General features: G+C 47.9%; 1 protein-coding gene across 1 annotated transcript in view; it reads left to right on the top strand.

The window, feature by feature from the left end:
* The window catches only part of CLIP2 (CAP-Gly domain containing linker protein 2), a 78,775-nt gene that overhangs the window by 219 nt on the left and 60,792 nt on the right, over window positions 1-17,764 (top strand). Inside the window, exon 2 of the mRNA XM_041463603.1 lies at window positions 15,035-15,253. Coding sequence (XP_041319537.1) covers window positions 15,142-15,253 — 112 coding nt within the window. The 5' untranslated portion in view covers window positions 15,035-15,141. The remainder of the gene's footprint in view (window positions 1-15,034; window positions 15,254-17,764) is intronic.

The raw sequence follows: 17,764 nt of genomic DNA, 5'->3' as shown, positions 1-17,764 counted from the left end.
GGAGCCCGGGCAGCGGGGATGCGCCGCTCGGAACCGATGGGCGGCATTGTCCTTGGGCTGGGAAAGGCACCGGGCATCCCGGGCGGCTTCCCCGGCACCGCGGGCGGCGGAGGGCTCCGGGCGGGTGCGGCCTGCGGGGGCGCGCACCCCCGAGAGCCCCGGGCGGGCGCGGGTGCGCGCTCCCCGCGCCTGGGTCGCGGCAAAGGCGCGCCCGGAGCGGCCCGGTGCCATGGAGACGGAGGTGGGAGGGGGTGTCAGCATCCGTGCCTCGGTGCCCAGCGAGTTTTGGGTTCGGAATGGGAGGAAATTTGTCTTTTGTCTTTGGGAGGCTTGAGTGCTTGCCGGGCTCAGTGTACTCGCTCGGTTTTTCTTATTTAACGATTCAGATATTGACATGAACCACATCCTGCAGGATCTGATGTGGGGTTTTTGTCTGGTGCGAGATGTGCTTCTGAGGAAGGCCCAGGCTGAGCTGCTGACATTGGCATGAGCAGCCAGGCAGAGGCAGGAGGGCTCTGCCCCTGGCATCTCCTGACCCGAAACAGCAAAGGGTGTTTGGGGCAGCGTCCAGGGATGGAGGCAGAGGCACGAGTTGTTATCTCCACAGCATCCAGAGAGGCTGCAGCGGCGTTTTGGAAGCGCTGGGAGACAAAGCACTGTGTCAGCACCGAGTGTTATTTGCTGCTCTGCTGAGCATCAGTCTCACAGGCCTACAAACCTTGTCTCAGAAACTCATCCTGCTGGAATGGATGTCAAGTTTTACCCGTCCATCCATTACTGATGGCTAGAAGTGTTTCCTTGAGGGTGACTTGCAACTCAAGAACTGGTCTGCACGTGGACAGAGATATATTTGGGGTGCCTGGCTAGGCTTGTTGGCCTTAGCCTCTGCCCAGCTGCCTGGTAAGAGCATTCCTCTCCCCATCAGTGCTCCGAGAGAGCCCCGGTGATCAGCACGGGTCTGTCATTGCTGGTGTGGCGATGCCTTTGAACGTAGTGCAGCTCCTGGTCTTACAGCTGCTGTGAGATACAGCATTTTAAGAAATTACCTGCCTGCTGTTAGAGCCTGCCAGGGATTAGGAAGGAGGGAGTCTGCATCAAACAGCTGTGTTCTCATGAAAGTTGTCACTGCCTACCAGAAATCTCTGGGAGTACAGGACTTCAAAGGCTCAGCTCCGAGACACGGCACAAGTGACAACGTTAGCACCAGCCACTGCAGCACAGCAGGGAGAGGCTGTGCTGGAGCCTGTCTGTCATCTCAGGAACAGAGATGTGGGGCTGCCTTCAGTTAAGGGAGACCTCATGTGTTTTCTCAGGAGATGCTCTTAGAATCAGTGTGGATGGGATTATAGGCCAAGGTTGGTGTGGACTCCTCGAGCCTTGGAGGCTGCCATAATCTATCTAGCAAGGAGCAGTTCCTGCTGTGTTTCCTCTTCATCCCCACTTGTGCTTTTTGGTTTGGCAGAAGAAGTGATGGAGAAACCAGAAGGGGGGTTTTTGGTACCAAGGGATGTGGCTCTGTAAGGAGATCCAGGTTGATTCTTCCATTGTGTTATTGGGTGGTTAAAATGGGTCAAGGTGTGTGTTCCACCTCCTGATTGAGGCTGTTGGGTTTATTTATCAAAATGCTGCCTCTGTCCATGAAACTTGGGGAAATTAATTTGGTTTTTTTGAGAGGGTGTTTTATAATTCTGGAGAGGACAGGAGACAATGTATAAAGCGAGTTGCATACCCCAGGTACATGGTGTTGGTACCACTTTGCAGAGAGTACAATGCATGGCAAAGTTTAGATTCTTTTAAAGCTCTGGGAAAGGTTTATATACTTTTAGAGCTCTGGGAAAGGCCAGGTATGAGTAGCTAGGCCTGAATGTGACTTGTTGCTAGCCTGTGTTAGACACTGGTGTGCACTTATCTATAGAGCTATCTGTAGATATTTATGGAGAGATCTCTTTTTTCATGGATGCCTTTTATAAATACCTTGTGACTCTTTTCCTCTCCATCTCCCAAGGGCTCAAGAATGACCAAGGAAGTTGCTGACATGGGTTGAGAGCACTGTTTTTTCCTCTGTTGCTGACTTAAGTGCCCCCAATAATCAGTCTCTGGCTGTTATTCTTTTATCACTGTTCTTGTGGTGTTTATGGTAGAATTTCGGGTCTTGTTGGCCAGAGAGAGCACCTTGGATGATAGTGCTGGTGATGTCAGACTCCAGCATGACTTGGGCTTTGTTTTACTGGTCAGTTTTTTAAAACAACCACGTTAAGTTGCTGAATAAAGATGAACTGTCCATGCTCATTCCAGAATCCCAGGTTAGAGTAAGGAATTGGGCTTGGTCTTTTTTGTGCCCTGTTCCATTCCTGTTTTTTCCCTGTGGGTCCTCTCTGTCTTATCCCACATGGAAGCTCTTTCTCCGTGGCTGACACTGGTGGGACACACAGAATTCTCAGTGTACCATTGTACAGAGTCTCTTTCTGCAGCTCCCCCGTGCTCTTGGAGCCTTTCCCTGCTCTGCTGAGAGCAGTCTGTGTGCTCTGTGGAGTGTTGATGCTGAGCAGGACAAAGCAAATGCACTTCCCTCATAGCTGGATTTAATTTCTTGCTTTTATATGATTGTGCAGTAGCTCTTGTTGTGGAAAAATTACTTCTGTGCATGTGACTGATACTTTCTGCTATTCCTGAAAAAAAAATCCTGTTGAAACCCCTTTTAAATAAAACCTACAGCAAACTACAATGTTTCTGCATTAGACCTTTTGGAAATCATTCCCATACACTGGTACAGTTTTTATTATCCCATTCTAAATAAGTGAAACTGTGTCTATAAAACAGCCTTGGCTGGCTCAGATGCAGCATAAGCAAAGAAAGATGTGTGAAGAAATAAAGCCAACTTTTTAATATTTTTTGGTTTTTTGTTTTTTGGGTTTTTTGACTTCAGAATGATGGAATTAAATATGGTGCTGACTTGAACTGGCACTGAAATTAAGTGATATTTTCATTTCAGTTATTTATTTGTATTGAGCTAATGTTTCATCACCTGCATAATTGCAGAGGAATGTGGCACAGACTGGCAAAATTCCATGTTGCAGTTTCTGAGCCTGTCATGGAGTCTCCATCTCCTCATCCCAGTCTGCTGAAGCACAAAGGGACTCTAAACTTTGGTTTATTTTGAGAGTTTATGCTCTGAATTCTGCTGTTGATTCCCTTGATAATTCCATTTGTGCCTGTGAAAGCCAAATGATTATTTTTAAAAATATTTATACTGTGTGTCTACAAAACAAACCCTCCAGAAGGACTTCCCAAGTGCTTTGATGGGTTAGATATTCAGGGAGATAGTGGTGCCATCTCTGCCACTGTTTTTTCAGAAGTCTTGAGAAAAATAATTTATTTCTATCTGTTGCTCCCAGGTCCAAAAAGGGTGTTGTAATTCTGACCTCCTTTGAGGTTTGTGAATGAAATGCTCTGGGAATGTTGGGTATGTGGATCCTGGAACTTTTAAATCCCTTTTTGCTCCTTATAAATCCCTTTCCTCTGCTTTCACTCATGCTTCCTTTAAAAAGGTAATGCAAATTAAATTGTATTGCCTGTGCCAGAGCTCTTGGTCAAAATTAATTCTGTTTTATTTTACTGAATAACTTGCATAGTGTAGTAAAGACCACGTGGATATTGGTTATCCTGGGAAGATTTCACAGAAACTTCAAGAACTCATTGGATCCATCTGTCTGTTCCAGATTGGATCTGTCTTCACCTGTCATTCAAGGCAGAGCTTTGAAGATTTTTATTTTTCAAAGAGTAACGTAGCAATGCAGGAATTTTCAGAGCCTCTCTGGGCAGCCTGGCTCGGTGTGAACTGTTTTCTGTAGTGCGTGTCTTCCCCTTTGTTTTGTTGTTGTCGTTGTCACCGTGCCTATTATCTGCCTGTCTGTACAAAGGGAAAAGGTGTTTCACTGACAAAAAGCAACAATTTCTTTTGCAGCATGAACTTCTTTTGAACAATTTTGCAGCCTGAATTTCATGAACTTCTTTTGCAGCACATCCTCTGCTGGGGCAGGGAAGGCTCCCAGCCTGAGGCACCAGCTTCTGACATAGTCTCTGACAAAGGATTTCTCTGGCTGATCTGTTCTTTTTCTCTTTTTCTTCCTTTGGCATATTCCTCCCCTGTTTCTCAGTTGCATCATGCTTTGACAACTTCTGTGTTCTGTAATTAGCACTGGAAACTCTTCAGTAGCCTGACAGGCACAGAAAGCAGCTGCCTGTTGAAGCAAACGAGACTTTCCCATCCTTTGTGAACACTCACATTGATGACCTGCAGGTGCCTCCCCTGGCTGCAGGGACTGTCCTGGCTGCAGAACAAACCCCCCTAGAGAAAGAGGCCCCTCCAGTTGTGTTCAGTGGGCTTTGTAGCCTCATATTTGGCTGGTTTATGTCATGTACTCTGCTACCTCTGTGGCTCCTATCAGCATGAAGCTGGCCCTGGTGAATAAAGCCTCCTCCTTGGCTATATTTAACATTTAGTATTTGTTTTGTAACTGAAATCCTTGCTATGCAAATTGGAGCAGGTCAGTCTGCAACCTTGCATAAGTGCCTTTCTTTTCCTTTTTCCCCTCTGGACTTTTGTTTCCCAGCTGGTAAGTTTGGCATGACCCATCCACCAGCCATCCCCAATGGAGATTTAATGATGGACAGTATGGCACAGAAATGCAGGCTTGTGTGGAAATGCTGCTGGGACAGAGGATGCCTGCTGGAGGAAGGATGTTTTGCCTTTCACTCTTTTATCTGTCTGTTTATGTGGGCTTTTACTGGGGCCTCTGGAGTAGCTTTTTGAACTTGCTGAGTCTCATTCATAGGAAAACTTTGTTTATATGTGTGCATATATTTATGTATATTTCTAGTAAACTCTACTGGCAATATCAATGCCTCCTGCAAGCTTGATCTTGATGTCTCTGAAGCATCTGCAACCACTGTTTCTTTTTTTGTCTCTGGATCTCCCCAAAGCACATTGGCTAGGTGCTGGGAAGGTGTGGGAGAACTTCCAGCACACTTACATGGAAATGTCAAAGTCAAATGGTGCTTTTTGGTGATCATGTGGTTCAGGTTTATGGAGTGCTGTGATGCACTCTGCCTTAGGGTGCCAGCAGATTTAATTGCCATTGTTAGAAGTGACAGCTCAGTTTTTGCTCTTCCTTTTTGGCTGAAACATGACCAGTTTGAGGTAGAGATCTTGTGCCACTGCTCTGCATTGATGTAGGGAGGCTGCTTGTTGTAAGGGCACTGTACTTGCTTGGCTAGATGAGATTAAATCTTGATCTCTGTACAAAATCATGATTGTGGCCTTGCCTGCATTGGTGGTACAGAAAGAGCCTGTTTCTGTGAGAATGAAGGAGCAGCCAGGGCCACGAGGTGACTCTGAAGCTCCAGCTGGAACAGATGTGGTACTCCAGGAGTGTGGTGGGCTGGTCCATCTGTCCTGCCTGCCTGCTTGCAGGCTGAGTGCATCACTCTTCTCTCCAGAGATGTGAACAATTAAATCTCATTTTTAGCATGGATCTGTTTATCCAGACCCTTTCCTTTTGGCATCTACACATCATGGACTGCTGTGTGTGCTGCTCAATGGCATGGCAGTGTCTGGACAGGGCTGCTGGCTGAAACCAGGCTGTGGAGCACCCAGCTGCTGCTGGGACTGACAGCCTGGCCCAGATGTGCAACCCCTGTGTTGCTGCCAGCCCTGAGGTCCTGCTGGGCTGGGCATGCTGAGCCTCCACACCTGCCATGCAGCCTGACTGCACAGGGTGGGGTTTTATCTTCTCACCCCCCAGAACCTGAATCCCAGCCTCCCCATGTGTTCCAGACCTGGCAGCCATCCTCTGCTGCTGCTGTGCCTTAGTGCCTGAGGCTGTGAGCTGGGACCTTGCCTCTCTCCATGTGGTGCAATCCACAGTAAACATTGGCTTTTGCAAGGCAGGGTGTGAGGCGTGCAGAAAAGGGATCTGTGTGACAAGAGGAGATAACATATCAAATTGGACCTTATCTGTCAGTATTATAACTTGCCAAAATTATGATTGATAGGGATGTAATTTGAATATGATAGGGGTGTGATTTGAATAAGGTGTGTTCCTTCTTGTACTTCAAGGTCCACGAGCTATCCAAACTCCTGTTTGTGTGAGGAGTGTATGACATGAGTGAGGTTACAGGTGGTAAATTAAGAAACTCCATGATTAACACATACTGACTGAAAGCAGACTCTCCAGGTTACTGTTCTCCTTGTCTGCACCACTGATTGTCCCACAGTGGTGGGAGCTGTGTGGATGTGTCAGTGTCAGCGAGGGCTGGTGGTGTTTGTAGGGAGGCTCAGGAGAAAGCAGCAATTAATGCACATAGCCCAGAGGTCATCTGCTTAAATGGAAGCTGAGTTTGGGCTGGTGAATCAGCAGGGAGGAGGAGGAGGAGGGTGGTGGTGCTTCTGGGAACAACTGTGTCCAGCCCTGCTGTGCTGCCCTCAGTACAGCGAGCAGGATGTGGCTGCAGGGATGGGTCTGCACTTGGTGTCCCAGGGGAGAGGGGCTTTGCTGCTGCTGCTGAGGGTCTTTGGTTGGGTGACCTCAGCTCTCTCCAGAGGTAGCAGTGGTGCAGCCCCCTGCTCTGCCCCCTCAGCTGACAGACTGGTGCTGTTAGCATCCCTCTGTGTGCAGCCAGGACATCAGTGACCCTGTGGCAGGAGGAAGCAGAGTCCTGGCTGTCAGTGCTGTGTCTTAGCTAGGGCTCATTGCAGGTTGGATCTTTAGAGGCCCCTTCCAACCCAACTGGTTCTACCATAGTCTGTGTTTGCTTTTTACTATTTACTTCCCTGCTGTTGTATCTTAACACCCAGAGTGTGAAGGTGGGTTAATTATTCTTTAAACTTTTGTGAACAGTTGCTTTGTTTGAAGGAATGAGATTATGTCAGCTCACAGTATTTGGCATAAAGTTTGTCCCTGGCCTGGGGAGGTTCCTGGGATGCAGCCTGCACTTTGGGATGTCCATGTCTAGAGCAGACTGAGTTCAGGTGAGGAGGCTTGGAGAAGGTGAGATGACCCAGAACTGGTGAGTCTCATGTCCCAGGACTCCTCAGAGGGAGCACTGCTTGCTCACAGTGGCACAGAGAAGGCAGGCAAAGGGCAAAGCTGTCTCCTGGGAGGTGCCAGAGTTGTGCAAAGGGCACACGAGGGACGTGGGCAGAAGGCTGGCTTGCATAAATCAGGACTGGCAACTGCTGGGGGGTTTCCTGGGCAGCAAAGGCTGAAACTGGAATGAAATCTCTCATACAGTGGTTCCAGAACTCATGGAGAGGGGCTGCAGCAGGGGCAGGGCTGTGTATTCCTGTCCTGAATCCCTGCCTGAGGTTTTGGCAGCTTGTGGAGAGGCAGGGCCAGGCTTCCCCTGGTGTTTGCACTGGGGCTGTTCTGAGGAGATTCTGCAGTAGATGTTACACCTGCAGTGGCCCAGGGCAAGGCTTCTTTTGGTTCCTGCTGGCATGAGCAGTCTCCATCACAAAAAGGATTGCATTAACGTGCTGCCTTTTCCTGGTGCACTAGAGAGTGTGTGTAGACACTGGACAGCATCAGTGGAGCACAGTGAGGACTTCAGGGGCAAGCCCAGTGTGTCCCAAGGTACACCAGAAACTTGTTGTATCCCAGTTTTACTAACCAAATCATCTGCAAGTTGAAAGTGGTGCAACTGCAGTGCCATCAGACAGGCTGGTCTGCAGAGCCTGCCTTGTAAAAAGGGAAAGTCAGGGCAGAAGGGACCCAGGTCCTGGTTTTGCTTCATAGTCAAAGTTCAGGGCAGAGGTTAGACTACAGAAGTGCACAAGTTAAAATATATGTATTCATCTGTACTCCAGTTAGTAACAGATAAAGTGGCAGAGTGAACTTTAGTGCTGTGCTAAATCAGCATTCAAAAGCTAGGAAATTCCAAAAGTTCAGCTCCTTCTGCAGCTCTGCACAGCATGCATAGCATGGCTGGGTTGTTGTATAGCTCATATTTAATTAAAGAAATTGTTTCTCCAGTAGAAAAACACCAAGCCATTATAATGGAATATATGTGTCATGTATCACTGTGTTCCCTGCACTTGGCTTGCTCTCCTCATGTTTCTCTTCCAGATGCTGTTTTTGACAAATAAGACTTTCTGTGAACAGGGAACTTGGATTTTATCAAAGCCTCCTTCTCTAATGAAATAGAGTGGTGATAAATCAAGTCTGAACTGACCTGCAGGACAGCAGCTGTGAAACCTCTGTGCACATTCTGTTCCCTTGCCCTGTGAGCCTGCAACTTTGGTGTCGTGCCCCTGAAGGATCTCTGCAGGGACACTGTCCCTGCCCCAGGGATGAACTCTAGGAGCACAAACTCAGGCAGAACCAGCACCATGTCCAGGATTTTCCCCACAAATCAGAGATAGCTGTGCTCTGCAATTCGTACAGAATTGTTGTATCTGCTGTGTCAGTCCTCAGTGGGCATTTTGCCAGTGTGAGGAGCACAAGCTCATCCAGCCCATAAATTACTCCTCAGGTTATGAGATGACTTCCTTGAATGTACTTTGGCTTCTTCTCTCTGCACTTTGCCTCAGGATTTGCATTGTGGTTTTTAGAGTGAAATAGGAGGGGTTTGCACATTGTTCCCTTTAAAAAAATCTTGTTTTAGAAGTAAATCACAGGATGCTTGGTCTATCAGAGAGGTTAGAATTAGTTTTAAAAATACCTGAGCTTTTAAATAAAAGCCCTCTAGGCTTTCTCTTGGCATTCTCTGCCATTTTTACAGAACTTGAGTGAGCAAGAAGACTAAACACACCTTCTCTAGAGGTTAACAACACTTCACACTTGTCAGGGAAATTATGTAGTGACAGTGAAGCTTTATGGCTGAAAACCTATTTGAATTCTCCAACTGCAAGAGAGAAAAAACCTGATAGCTGACAGGATTCCCTGGTTTTCCTTACCTGTAACTGTGAGCAGTATGCTCCTTTCATTCCTGCAGTGCTCTGTCTCCATTCCCTCTATGGGAGAAAGAAAGATTTTCTTGGAAGAGGAGTCTGACCTTAATTAAAAATGAGTGTGTCTCATTTCCTCTATACTTAGTTAAGTGCAAGGATTTGCTCCTAATCTGCTTCAAAAATGGGTTTCTGGTGGCTTGTCAGGAGTAACTAATCAGAGAAGTGAGAAGGGAATGGCACAATTACCTTGGATGGGATGGAGCATCTTAAGGAATTAAAAGATAAAATGGCCTTTTCTTCTCAGCATAGTCTCTGTCTCTATCAGCAAAGCTGCAGTTTGGCGTTATCACATCCTGTCTGTGATGGGATTCATTTCCTGTCCCTTTCACACAACACTGAGTGCTTCCAGTCTGCCCCTTGGATTTGGACTTCAAGGCAGCATTCTGTTCTTGAAATCCCTAACCCACCTTTGCAGCGTGGTCAGTGCTCTGAGGTTGGGAGCTTGGGGCACCAAATCTTTATTTGCTGTTGTCCCTGGAGTGGGACATGGGCAGTAATGTATCCAGGACTAAGAACTCCAGGACATGGGGCTTTGCTGCCTGAAAATCTCTTTTTTTTCCTGGGAGTGGGGAAGGTGCAGAAAGGCTTGGAAATACAGAGTGGATGCAACCAAATGCTCAGAAACAAAACATAAAATAACTTTTAAAAACCCAGTATCTTTAGTAAAGATTTTATATATGGCCTAATAAAGGAACACCAGATTTGGCTCTGAAAGCTTTTTGCCTTTATTCTTTGTGCTTATTGAGGTGAGTGCAGAGCTCCTCCAGTGATCAGGGGATCACATTCTTCTCTAGCATTTTATATTCAGGGAGATGTTGAGCTTCCCCTACTGTTCTGAACATTTACAGTGCCTGAAGGTTTCTGCCCTCTGTGGTGGTGTTTTCAGAGGGGAAGCAGGGATGGCTCCAGGGATGTTCTGAGGTGGGTTTGCTCTCACCCACAGAGGCTCTGACAGAAGTCAGGGGATGAAACCCATTGACTGTGAAGAGAATGACAGAGATCAGGGGATGAAACCCAGAAATCTCTTGGAGGATAATGCAAGGGTCTTTGCGTGGATTGAGCCATGATAGCCGGCCTGAAAAGATAAACAGGCCAAGGCAGAAACAGTTCAAGGGAACAAAAAAGCAAAAAGGAAGCTTCCCGGTACAGCCTGCAGGCTAGGGGAAGGAAAGAGAAGAAAACTCTTGATTCAAGGTAGCAAAAAACCCAATCCAACAAGAGGAACAAGGCAGCATCCCTGGAGCACACTGGAGAGAGAAACTGAACGGAGTGGTCCCAGGCTGCGAGCCCGCCCCGGCTCCCCTTAAAGATACCCCCAAAATTCTGGGCATAAAGCAGACGAGTACAGAAAATATCATCATAAAGCACCCTAAGAGAGTTCCCCTTTTTAATCTGAACCTATGAGACTCACATTCCCCGGCCCACGCCACCCGGAGAACACTGGAGAGAGAGACTGAATGAAGCGGGCCCAGGCTGCGAGCCCGCCCCGGCTTCTCTTGAAGATACCCCCAAAATTGTGGGCATAAAGCAGACGAGTGTGTTAAAAACGAGGCCAGACTCCCGGTACTAAAGTGATTTCATAATTTATTATAATAAAAGAAAGGCCTGAAGCAAGGGGGCCCGGGCTGGGCAGGAGCGATCCCGCCGAGGATGCTGCAGCGCCGGCGCTGGGGCTGCTTCAGCAGCGATGTCCCGATGGTGTCCCTGGTGGTGTCCCCAAGGTTCCAGGTGGAGTGGCACGGATTCACTGGGTCAGATGCCCCTTTTTATCCTCTTTTTTGTCCCTTTGGATTGGTTTCCTTTTGGATCCTTCACTTGCACGAAGGTTAAGGCGCTTGGTTGGCCATCACAGTTCTGTGCAGGCCGGCTCGTTTGGCTGGGGGTGCTGCACTTCACTGAGGTGTGATACCCTACAGGGAGTGCTGTATTTCTTATAACGACCCTTTTACCGTAACCAAACTAACAGGACATGCTTAACAATCTATCAGCTATTTTACAACAGTTTCTAACCTATTTCTAACAGAGTACATAAAGTATCATCATAAAGTCACCCCAAGACAGTTCCCCTTTCGGATCTGAGCCCGTGGGACTCTCATTCCCCGGAGTGCCACCCGGAGCACACTGGAGAGAGACTGAACGGAGCCATCCCAGGCTGCCACCCTGCCTGGCTCCTCCTGAAGACACCCCCGACATTCTGGGCATAAAGCAGACCAGTAAATAAAATATCATCATAAAATCACCCCAAGACAATTCCCCTTTCTGAATCTTGTCCCCTTTTCTGGTGGAAAGATGGAGAAGAGAATATTTTGGTCGTTTGAAGCAGGGTTTGGTGTTGTGCATTCCTGGGATGCTTTTCTTGGTTGTGGGAACAGACAGAATCATTCATCCTGGTATGGAAAGACTGCAGGAGGAATCTAGCAGAGATCTAGAAAATGCTTGTTGTCTGTCATATCTTGTAAAAGAAATAAAAACAAAATAAGCAGAGCTGGTGGCACTGGAGTACCCAGAGGAGTAGATGGGGTTTTCTTTACAGTGTACATCTGGAGAAAGTCATATTTCCATGAGGTTTTGCAGGAAGGTAAATGTACAGCTTGTGCAGGTAATATGGGGAGTAGGGATGATAAATAACACAGAGAATAGGAGCAGATGGGGTTTTCTTTACAGTGTACATCTGGAGAAAGTCATATTTCCATGAGGTTTTGCAGGAAGGCAAAGTGTGCAGCTTGTACAGGTAGTATGGGGTGGAATACAGGAATGATAAATCACACAGAGAATAGAAATTTTCTGTTCCCCTGAAGTTTCTGGATAGAGCTTAAGGACTATTGTGGCTGATTTCAGTACCAGGGAAGAGGAATGGCTCATGTGTTTCTTACACCACATGTCTGCCTGTGTTCATCCTCTGCTGCTGGAAGCAGACTTTTTGGAAGAGTTGGAAACAGGTTTTTCAGGAGGGCTCTGCTAATAGAGCCCGTTGGGAAGCTGAGGGTTCTGTATGGGAGCTCGGAGCATGTTGTTATCTCTAATGGAGCAGGGCAGTGCCCTGTGGAGATGCTGGCCTGTGTCCCAGGCCAGGGATATTTCTGCAGCATAAAAGCTGCATCACTTGGCCAGGAGCTAATGTGGGACTAGGATGGCTCAGGCAGCACTGCTCTGGGTGTGAGGATGACCTAATGGTCATTTGGAAGAGCTCAGTGTTCAGAGCTTCCTAAAAATCTGCTCATGTATGTTTGTGTTGAAGTGGGGGGAGAAACTGGTGGCAGAGAAGGAGTATCTGTCCCTAGCAGCACGCACAGACTTCTTTAAAAGCATCCAGACGTTTATTTTTATCTGTGCAGTACTGACAAACTGCAGTTGTAGTAAAATTTACTCCACTTCGTGCTTATTTCCCTGTGTGGTGGCGAACGTGCAGGGGTGTGCTGAGGAGCTGTCCCTGGCTGTGGCCAGCCTGCAGCTTGTGACAGTGACACCTCAGATGGAGCAGTCTGCCCATCAGAGCCTCCCCACAAGCTGGCATGCAGTGGGCACAGCGGGCAGGGCATCTGCTCTGACTCCAGTGGCATTTGAGAGGTTTTTGAGACTGTGACCCCAGTGAGTGTGGCCATGAACTGGCTGTATTTCAGGGTAAAAGCATCTGTCTGTTCCAAGGGGAGCATCATTAGCAGCCTGTGGAGTTCATTTGGTTTCAGCATCAGTGTGTTGAAAGCAAATGTGTTTGTGTAAAGATTCCTGGCAGAAATATTTTTGTGGTGGGAATACACTTCCTGTTGTTTCTGTCCCCAGTGTAAAAATATCCAGTTGTCCTGAGAAAAAGCAGAAAATCACAATATCCTGTGATGGGAGTGGACAGCTGATCTTTAGGGATAATGAGATGTGGAGAGAGGATGAACTGAAGTTCCTGTTTCCTCAAAGATGAGCAGCAAAATAGAGGAGCACACTAAATTCACTGTTCCCCAAAGTTTATATGGTTCTGGCTGCAAAGTTAAGGATCCAGAGAAGCTCTCTAGCAGAAGATTGAAAAACTCTAAAATCCTTTTATTTTTCTGGCACCTTTTCCTACTGAAATTCTTCTCTACTGCTGTTTTTTCCTTCCCTGTGTCTTTTTATTTTCTTATCCACATTCCTGGTTAATTCAGCCAGCTGTGTGGAAGCACCAGTAGCCCAGGTTGCTTAATCCTGAGTACACCATCCAACCTTGTAACCAAAGTGTAGGACCAAACAATGAGTAAATTCAGGAGTTGTGAAGAGGGCAAACTTTCAGGCTGGAGGTGATGGATGGAGATCTGCAGGTGGAGCACATCACCTGCCAGCAGAAGAGTTAGAAATCAGCTTTGGCCATAAAATCAAAGCCAGCCCTGGGCAAGATGTGTGCTGTGAGGTGGAGTGGGTGGGAGATGCCACATCTGATGGCCTGACAGAAAACAGGAGCCTGGCTGATCCATGTTTCTCACCTCCACATTCAGTTCCTTGTCTCCCTGTTTTATGCTGAGCAGAGCTGGAAGCTGCAGCCTCCTGTCCAGCTCTGACAGCTGCTCCTCCCAGCTCTGCTGCAGAAAGGCTGGTTTTTTTCTCTTCCCAAGAAGAGTTTCTTGCTCTTGTCTGTTATTCCTGCTGTGGGTGATGTGATTGGAGCATCCAGTGCTGAGCATCTGCAGGTGTGTGAGTCCAGCCCAGGTACTGAGCACCTTTCTGGACACATGGGGAAAAGGCCTTGATCCCTCAGGTTCTTGCTCAGGCTCCCTCCCCAGGATGTCCCTGCTGATCCCTCCTTTCTCTGGCTCTTTAAGCTGATGTAGGATGACTGACTCTTACTGCACGTGGGTGTTTCAGATATTTGTGAGCCCTCAGGAACACGGCTTTGGAATTCTCCTTGTGGTTTTCCCTCCTCTGTGTCTGCCTGCAGCTTTTCCTGGAGCCCTGCCAGCCCTCTGCTCACTCTGACCCAGCCTCTGTTCAAGTCCTTACTCATGCCTTAATCATTTCCCATCCCATTATTGCAATTCCTCCTTGCAGCATCTGTAAATCTTTGATTCTCAGGGGTGCTGCCTCTTTCCTTTGCCCAGGAAGCAGTGTCCCCAGTTTCTGGCTGCTCCTTGGATTGCTCTCCTTGCTGTCAGGTTGGCATTGGCCCTGGTTTACTCTGCTGCCACCTTTTTTCCTCCACATCCTAGCCTGCTAACTCCCAGCCTCAAGATTCCTTTTGGCTGATAGGCTCAATTTTTAAATGATTTTTCTTTATCCATTAGGAATGTTACTGCTTTTTTTCTTTTTAAACTTAGTAATTTCCTTTATTTTTCTTTTCTTGTCATAAAATGTGCTTGTTGATGCAACATCCTTGCAAGGAATTTGGAGGTTTTATTCCATTTGCCTGCTGGGAAGGGAATGACATAAGGAAGGGTTGTGACTTCACTAATGAATAGTTGGTAGAGTTATGCTTAAGTGTCAGGAAATTTGGGAGTTTATTTCAAATTTTCTTGTAAATCCATTTGACCACAGGGTCAAATGCCCTTTTTACTGTGATAGGATTTTGGATTTGTCTTTAAGGAAAGGAGCTGAAAACCCCATCTCAGACACTGGCTTCATCCTTCCTTCCCCTGCCAGTCTGGAGAGGCTGCCCTGCAGGCTGGTGGGGCTGTGCAAGAAGGGTGGTGCCTTTTGTCAGGGCTCTGACAGCACAGCTGAGGCTTGGCAGGTGCTGAGCTGAGGCTTTAGGATTTCAAACCAGTCAAAACCATTTAAGTTACTCAGATCCCAAACTGTATTTAAATTCTTGTTCTGTATTTAAATTCCTGTTGAATGGCTCCGGGAGGTTTCAGCTTTGGCCCAGGACTTTGAGATTGACAAAAAAAAATGTAACATGAAGATGGGAGATGAGGGAAATGACCACCCTGGTTTTATAGGAGAAGAAATGAAAGGTTCTGACTCCTGTAGGGCTGTGGGGGCAGAGCTGGGCGCTGCTTTTTGGGAGCCTGGTCCACGCTCTCCTGCTCATTCTCGATCTGATTCCTTTGTGCTCTTCTCCCCCAGGTGTGTGACCATGGAAGAAGAGATGCACCATCAAGAAGCCTGAGCAGTGACACTGGGACAGCTCTGCAGACACTGGCAGCAGCAGCCTGAGATACAGGAGAGCAATCATGCTGAAACCAAGTGGACTTAAAATCCCAGGCAGGGCTGGGAAGCACTCCAGCCCCGTGGGACGGGCAGCAGGGACCAGCACAGCTGCTGCCACCACGGGCTCCAAAGAAGGTGAGGGCTCCATGCAGGGCCACCAGCTGCCCCAGGGCACTGCCTGGCCTGGGGGCCGTGGGCTAGGGCAGCCAGTGTGCTGTGGGATGTGAAATTCCCCATCTCTGTGTGGGCTGAGGGATCAAAGCAAGCGTAGCAGGTGGATAAATGGGCTCCCTCTCCCAGGTAATGCACAGAACTGGCAAGTTGTGCAGTGGCTGGGAGGCAGATGGCTCCCCTGATGTTCAGGGCTGACAGGGGTGCCTGTACAGACACTGGCATGGGAAGGGCTGGTAGTGGGGCACATGGGAACCTCCCCAGGACCTTAAACACTGCCTGCAGCCACTGCTATTGGCCTTGAGGGTGTAGGAGTAATAACTGAGCACTTCAGGTGATTTCATGTCAAATGTGCTGTTGATGTCAAATTAGTGCCTTTGTTTAAACAGAAACACTTGAAGCCCTTGGATTTGAATAATGACTTACCTTCACATACCTACACATCTTGCTGATCTATATCCAGTGTATACATAAGCTGTGCAGACTGCCATTGTCAGCATAATTAACACTTCAAAAGCAGTTGAGGGTGTGTTTTGCTTAGGATTCATTTTTCTGGCTTATTGGCTGGTGGGTTTTTAAAAGGCATCTCAGCAGGCACAGTTGGTGTGTGTCTTGTGCTATGAAAGGGTCAGGCAGTGGCAGGGTCAAGGCAACCTCTGGCTGAATGCAGCTCCTGTTTGCTGGAGTTCTTTGTGCCTTGTTCAGCTCCAGCCATCTGTCACCAAGGGATGCGCAGCCAAGTACCCTGTGTGGCTCCAAATGGAGTCTGACCTTTGTTTCAGGAGTTCTGAGGTTCATTCCTGGAAAAAAGTGGGCATGGAGAAGGGGAGAAGTCTTGTGATGGTGGGTTGGTGCTGTGTGACAGATTACTGCTGCTCCTCTGCCTGTCAGGATAGTGCAGGAGGCTTTTGGAAATTGTGGAGCCACTCCTGAGCCACTCCTGAGCCACTCCTGAGCTAGTCCTGAGCCACTCCTGAGCCACTCCTGAGCCACTCCTGAGCCACTCCTGAGCCATTCCTGAGCCACTCCTGAGCCACTCCTGAGCCATTCCCACCTGGAAGGTGAGAACAGAGCACAGTGGGGTTGGTTGAACAGCGTGGGCTGGGTGTGTAGCAGTGGTTGGGCTGTAGTGCTTTCTCTGTAGTGGCCCCTTCTCACTCAGTGTGTGCTCAGGAGCTCTGTCCCTGCATGGCTGCACTGCTCTTCCTCCTGCAGATCTCCCCAGAAGTCTGGCCAGCTGCCTCTTGCTGCTCTCCTTTCCAAAGGTAACCTGTGAGCAAAGTGTGCCTCCCCAAATCCTGTCTGCCCTTCTCTGAGAGCAGCAGCATCTCTGCTGGCTGTGGGGCCCAGCCACAGCACAGTCAGGGATTCAGCCTTTGGTAGGGGAAACTACAAGAGAAAATACTCTTTTTTATGCTAAAGTGGTTAAAATCTATTCCAGAGCCAAGTGTCCACATCACTGAAACCTTAACCATAGCAGGCAGTGATGTAATTTTGGGGATGCCTGCAGCCAAAGAATCTGGTGGTAGATGGCTGTGGAAGCTGGATTTCATTACATTTCCTGGGATTGGTCAGATCTGGGCCATGAGGCTTTACATGAAGTCTTGAAGTTGTAAGAAGGAGTCTCTGTGTGAGGTGTTTGGGAAGCCCTGCAGAAGCCATGAGCTCCATGAGCTGTGTCTGTCACTGAAAGTGCTTCCTGGGAGGCTGTCAAGGTTTTCCTGACTCCACAAAAATTCATTACATGCCCCTGAACTGCTGCCTTACTCCTTGCCTCTGCACTTACCCTCCTCTTGCCAGAAAAGCCAAGGAGATGTCTGCATTTTCTGGAGCTTGATGGAAGAAAACCAGAGTGAATTGGGTTACAAAATACAGAGATGCAGCACTCATCTATATGAATTTGCTACCTTGGTGGAGGATAGAAACCTCAAAATCCTGAAATGTAGTTGCAGAAGAGAGCCATAAATCTAGCACAGCCCAGAATTAACCTGCAGCAGTGCCCAGTCTGTTGCCTCTGAGAAGTTCCTTGGCTCTGGGAGCTGGGGGCTGGCTCAGAAAGACCCCAGAAAGGAATATCTCGTTCAGATTGCCTGTTAAGAGAAGATGCCTGTTCTCCAGTTGTACCTAAGATATGTCAGAGCTGCAAATGAATTTTTAAAAGCTTACACTTTGATCCTCTTCCCCTCCCATAAGTTTATCCAGCTTGTCTGCACAAGTGGAGGTACTTCCCTTTATTCTTACTCTGGAATACACAAAGTTGCTTTGATTTCTCCTTTCTCTTTTCCCCAGTGTCCTGTTCATATTCTTTTGTAGAAACTCAAGTGTCTCTTATCTGTCTCTCATTTCTCTCTTCCTTTCCCAGGCGTGGAGATTCCTCTTCCACATTTCCATGTACTCCTGGCAGCTCACATTTTATGTGCCAGGAAGAGGGTCAGTGCAGGTGGGAGCTGCTGTGAGTGCATGTCTGTGGAATTC

The sequence above is a fragment of the Pyrgilauda ruficollis genome, unplaced genomic scaffold (assembly GCF_017590135.1).
Source record: "Pyrgilauda ruficollis isolate IOZ18807 unplaced genomic scaffold, ASM1759013v1 scaffold168, whole genome shotgun sequence".
Classification (NCBI taxonomy): domain Eukaryota; kingdom Metazoa; phylum Chordata; class Aves; order Passeriformes; family Passeridae; genus Pyrgilauda; species Pyrgilauda ruficollis.
The sequence above is the reverse complement of the archived record's forward strand: the minus strand, read 5'-3'. Positions and strand labels throughout refer to the sequence as shown.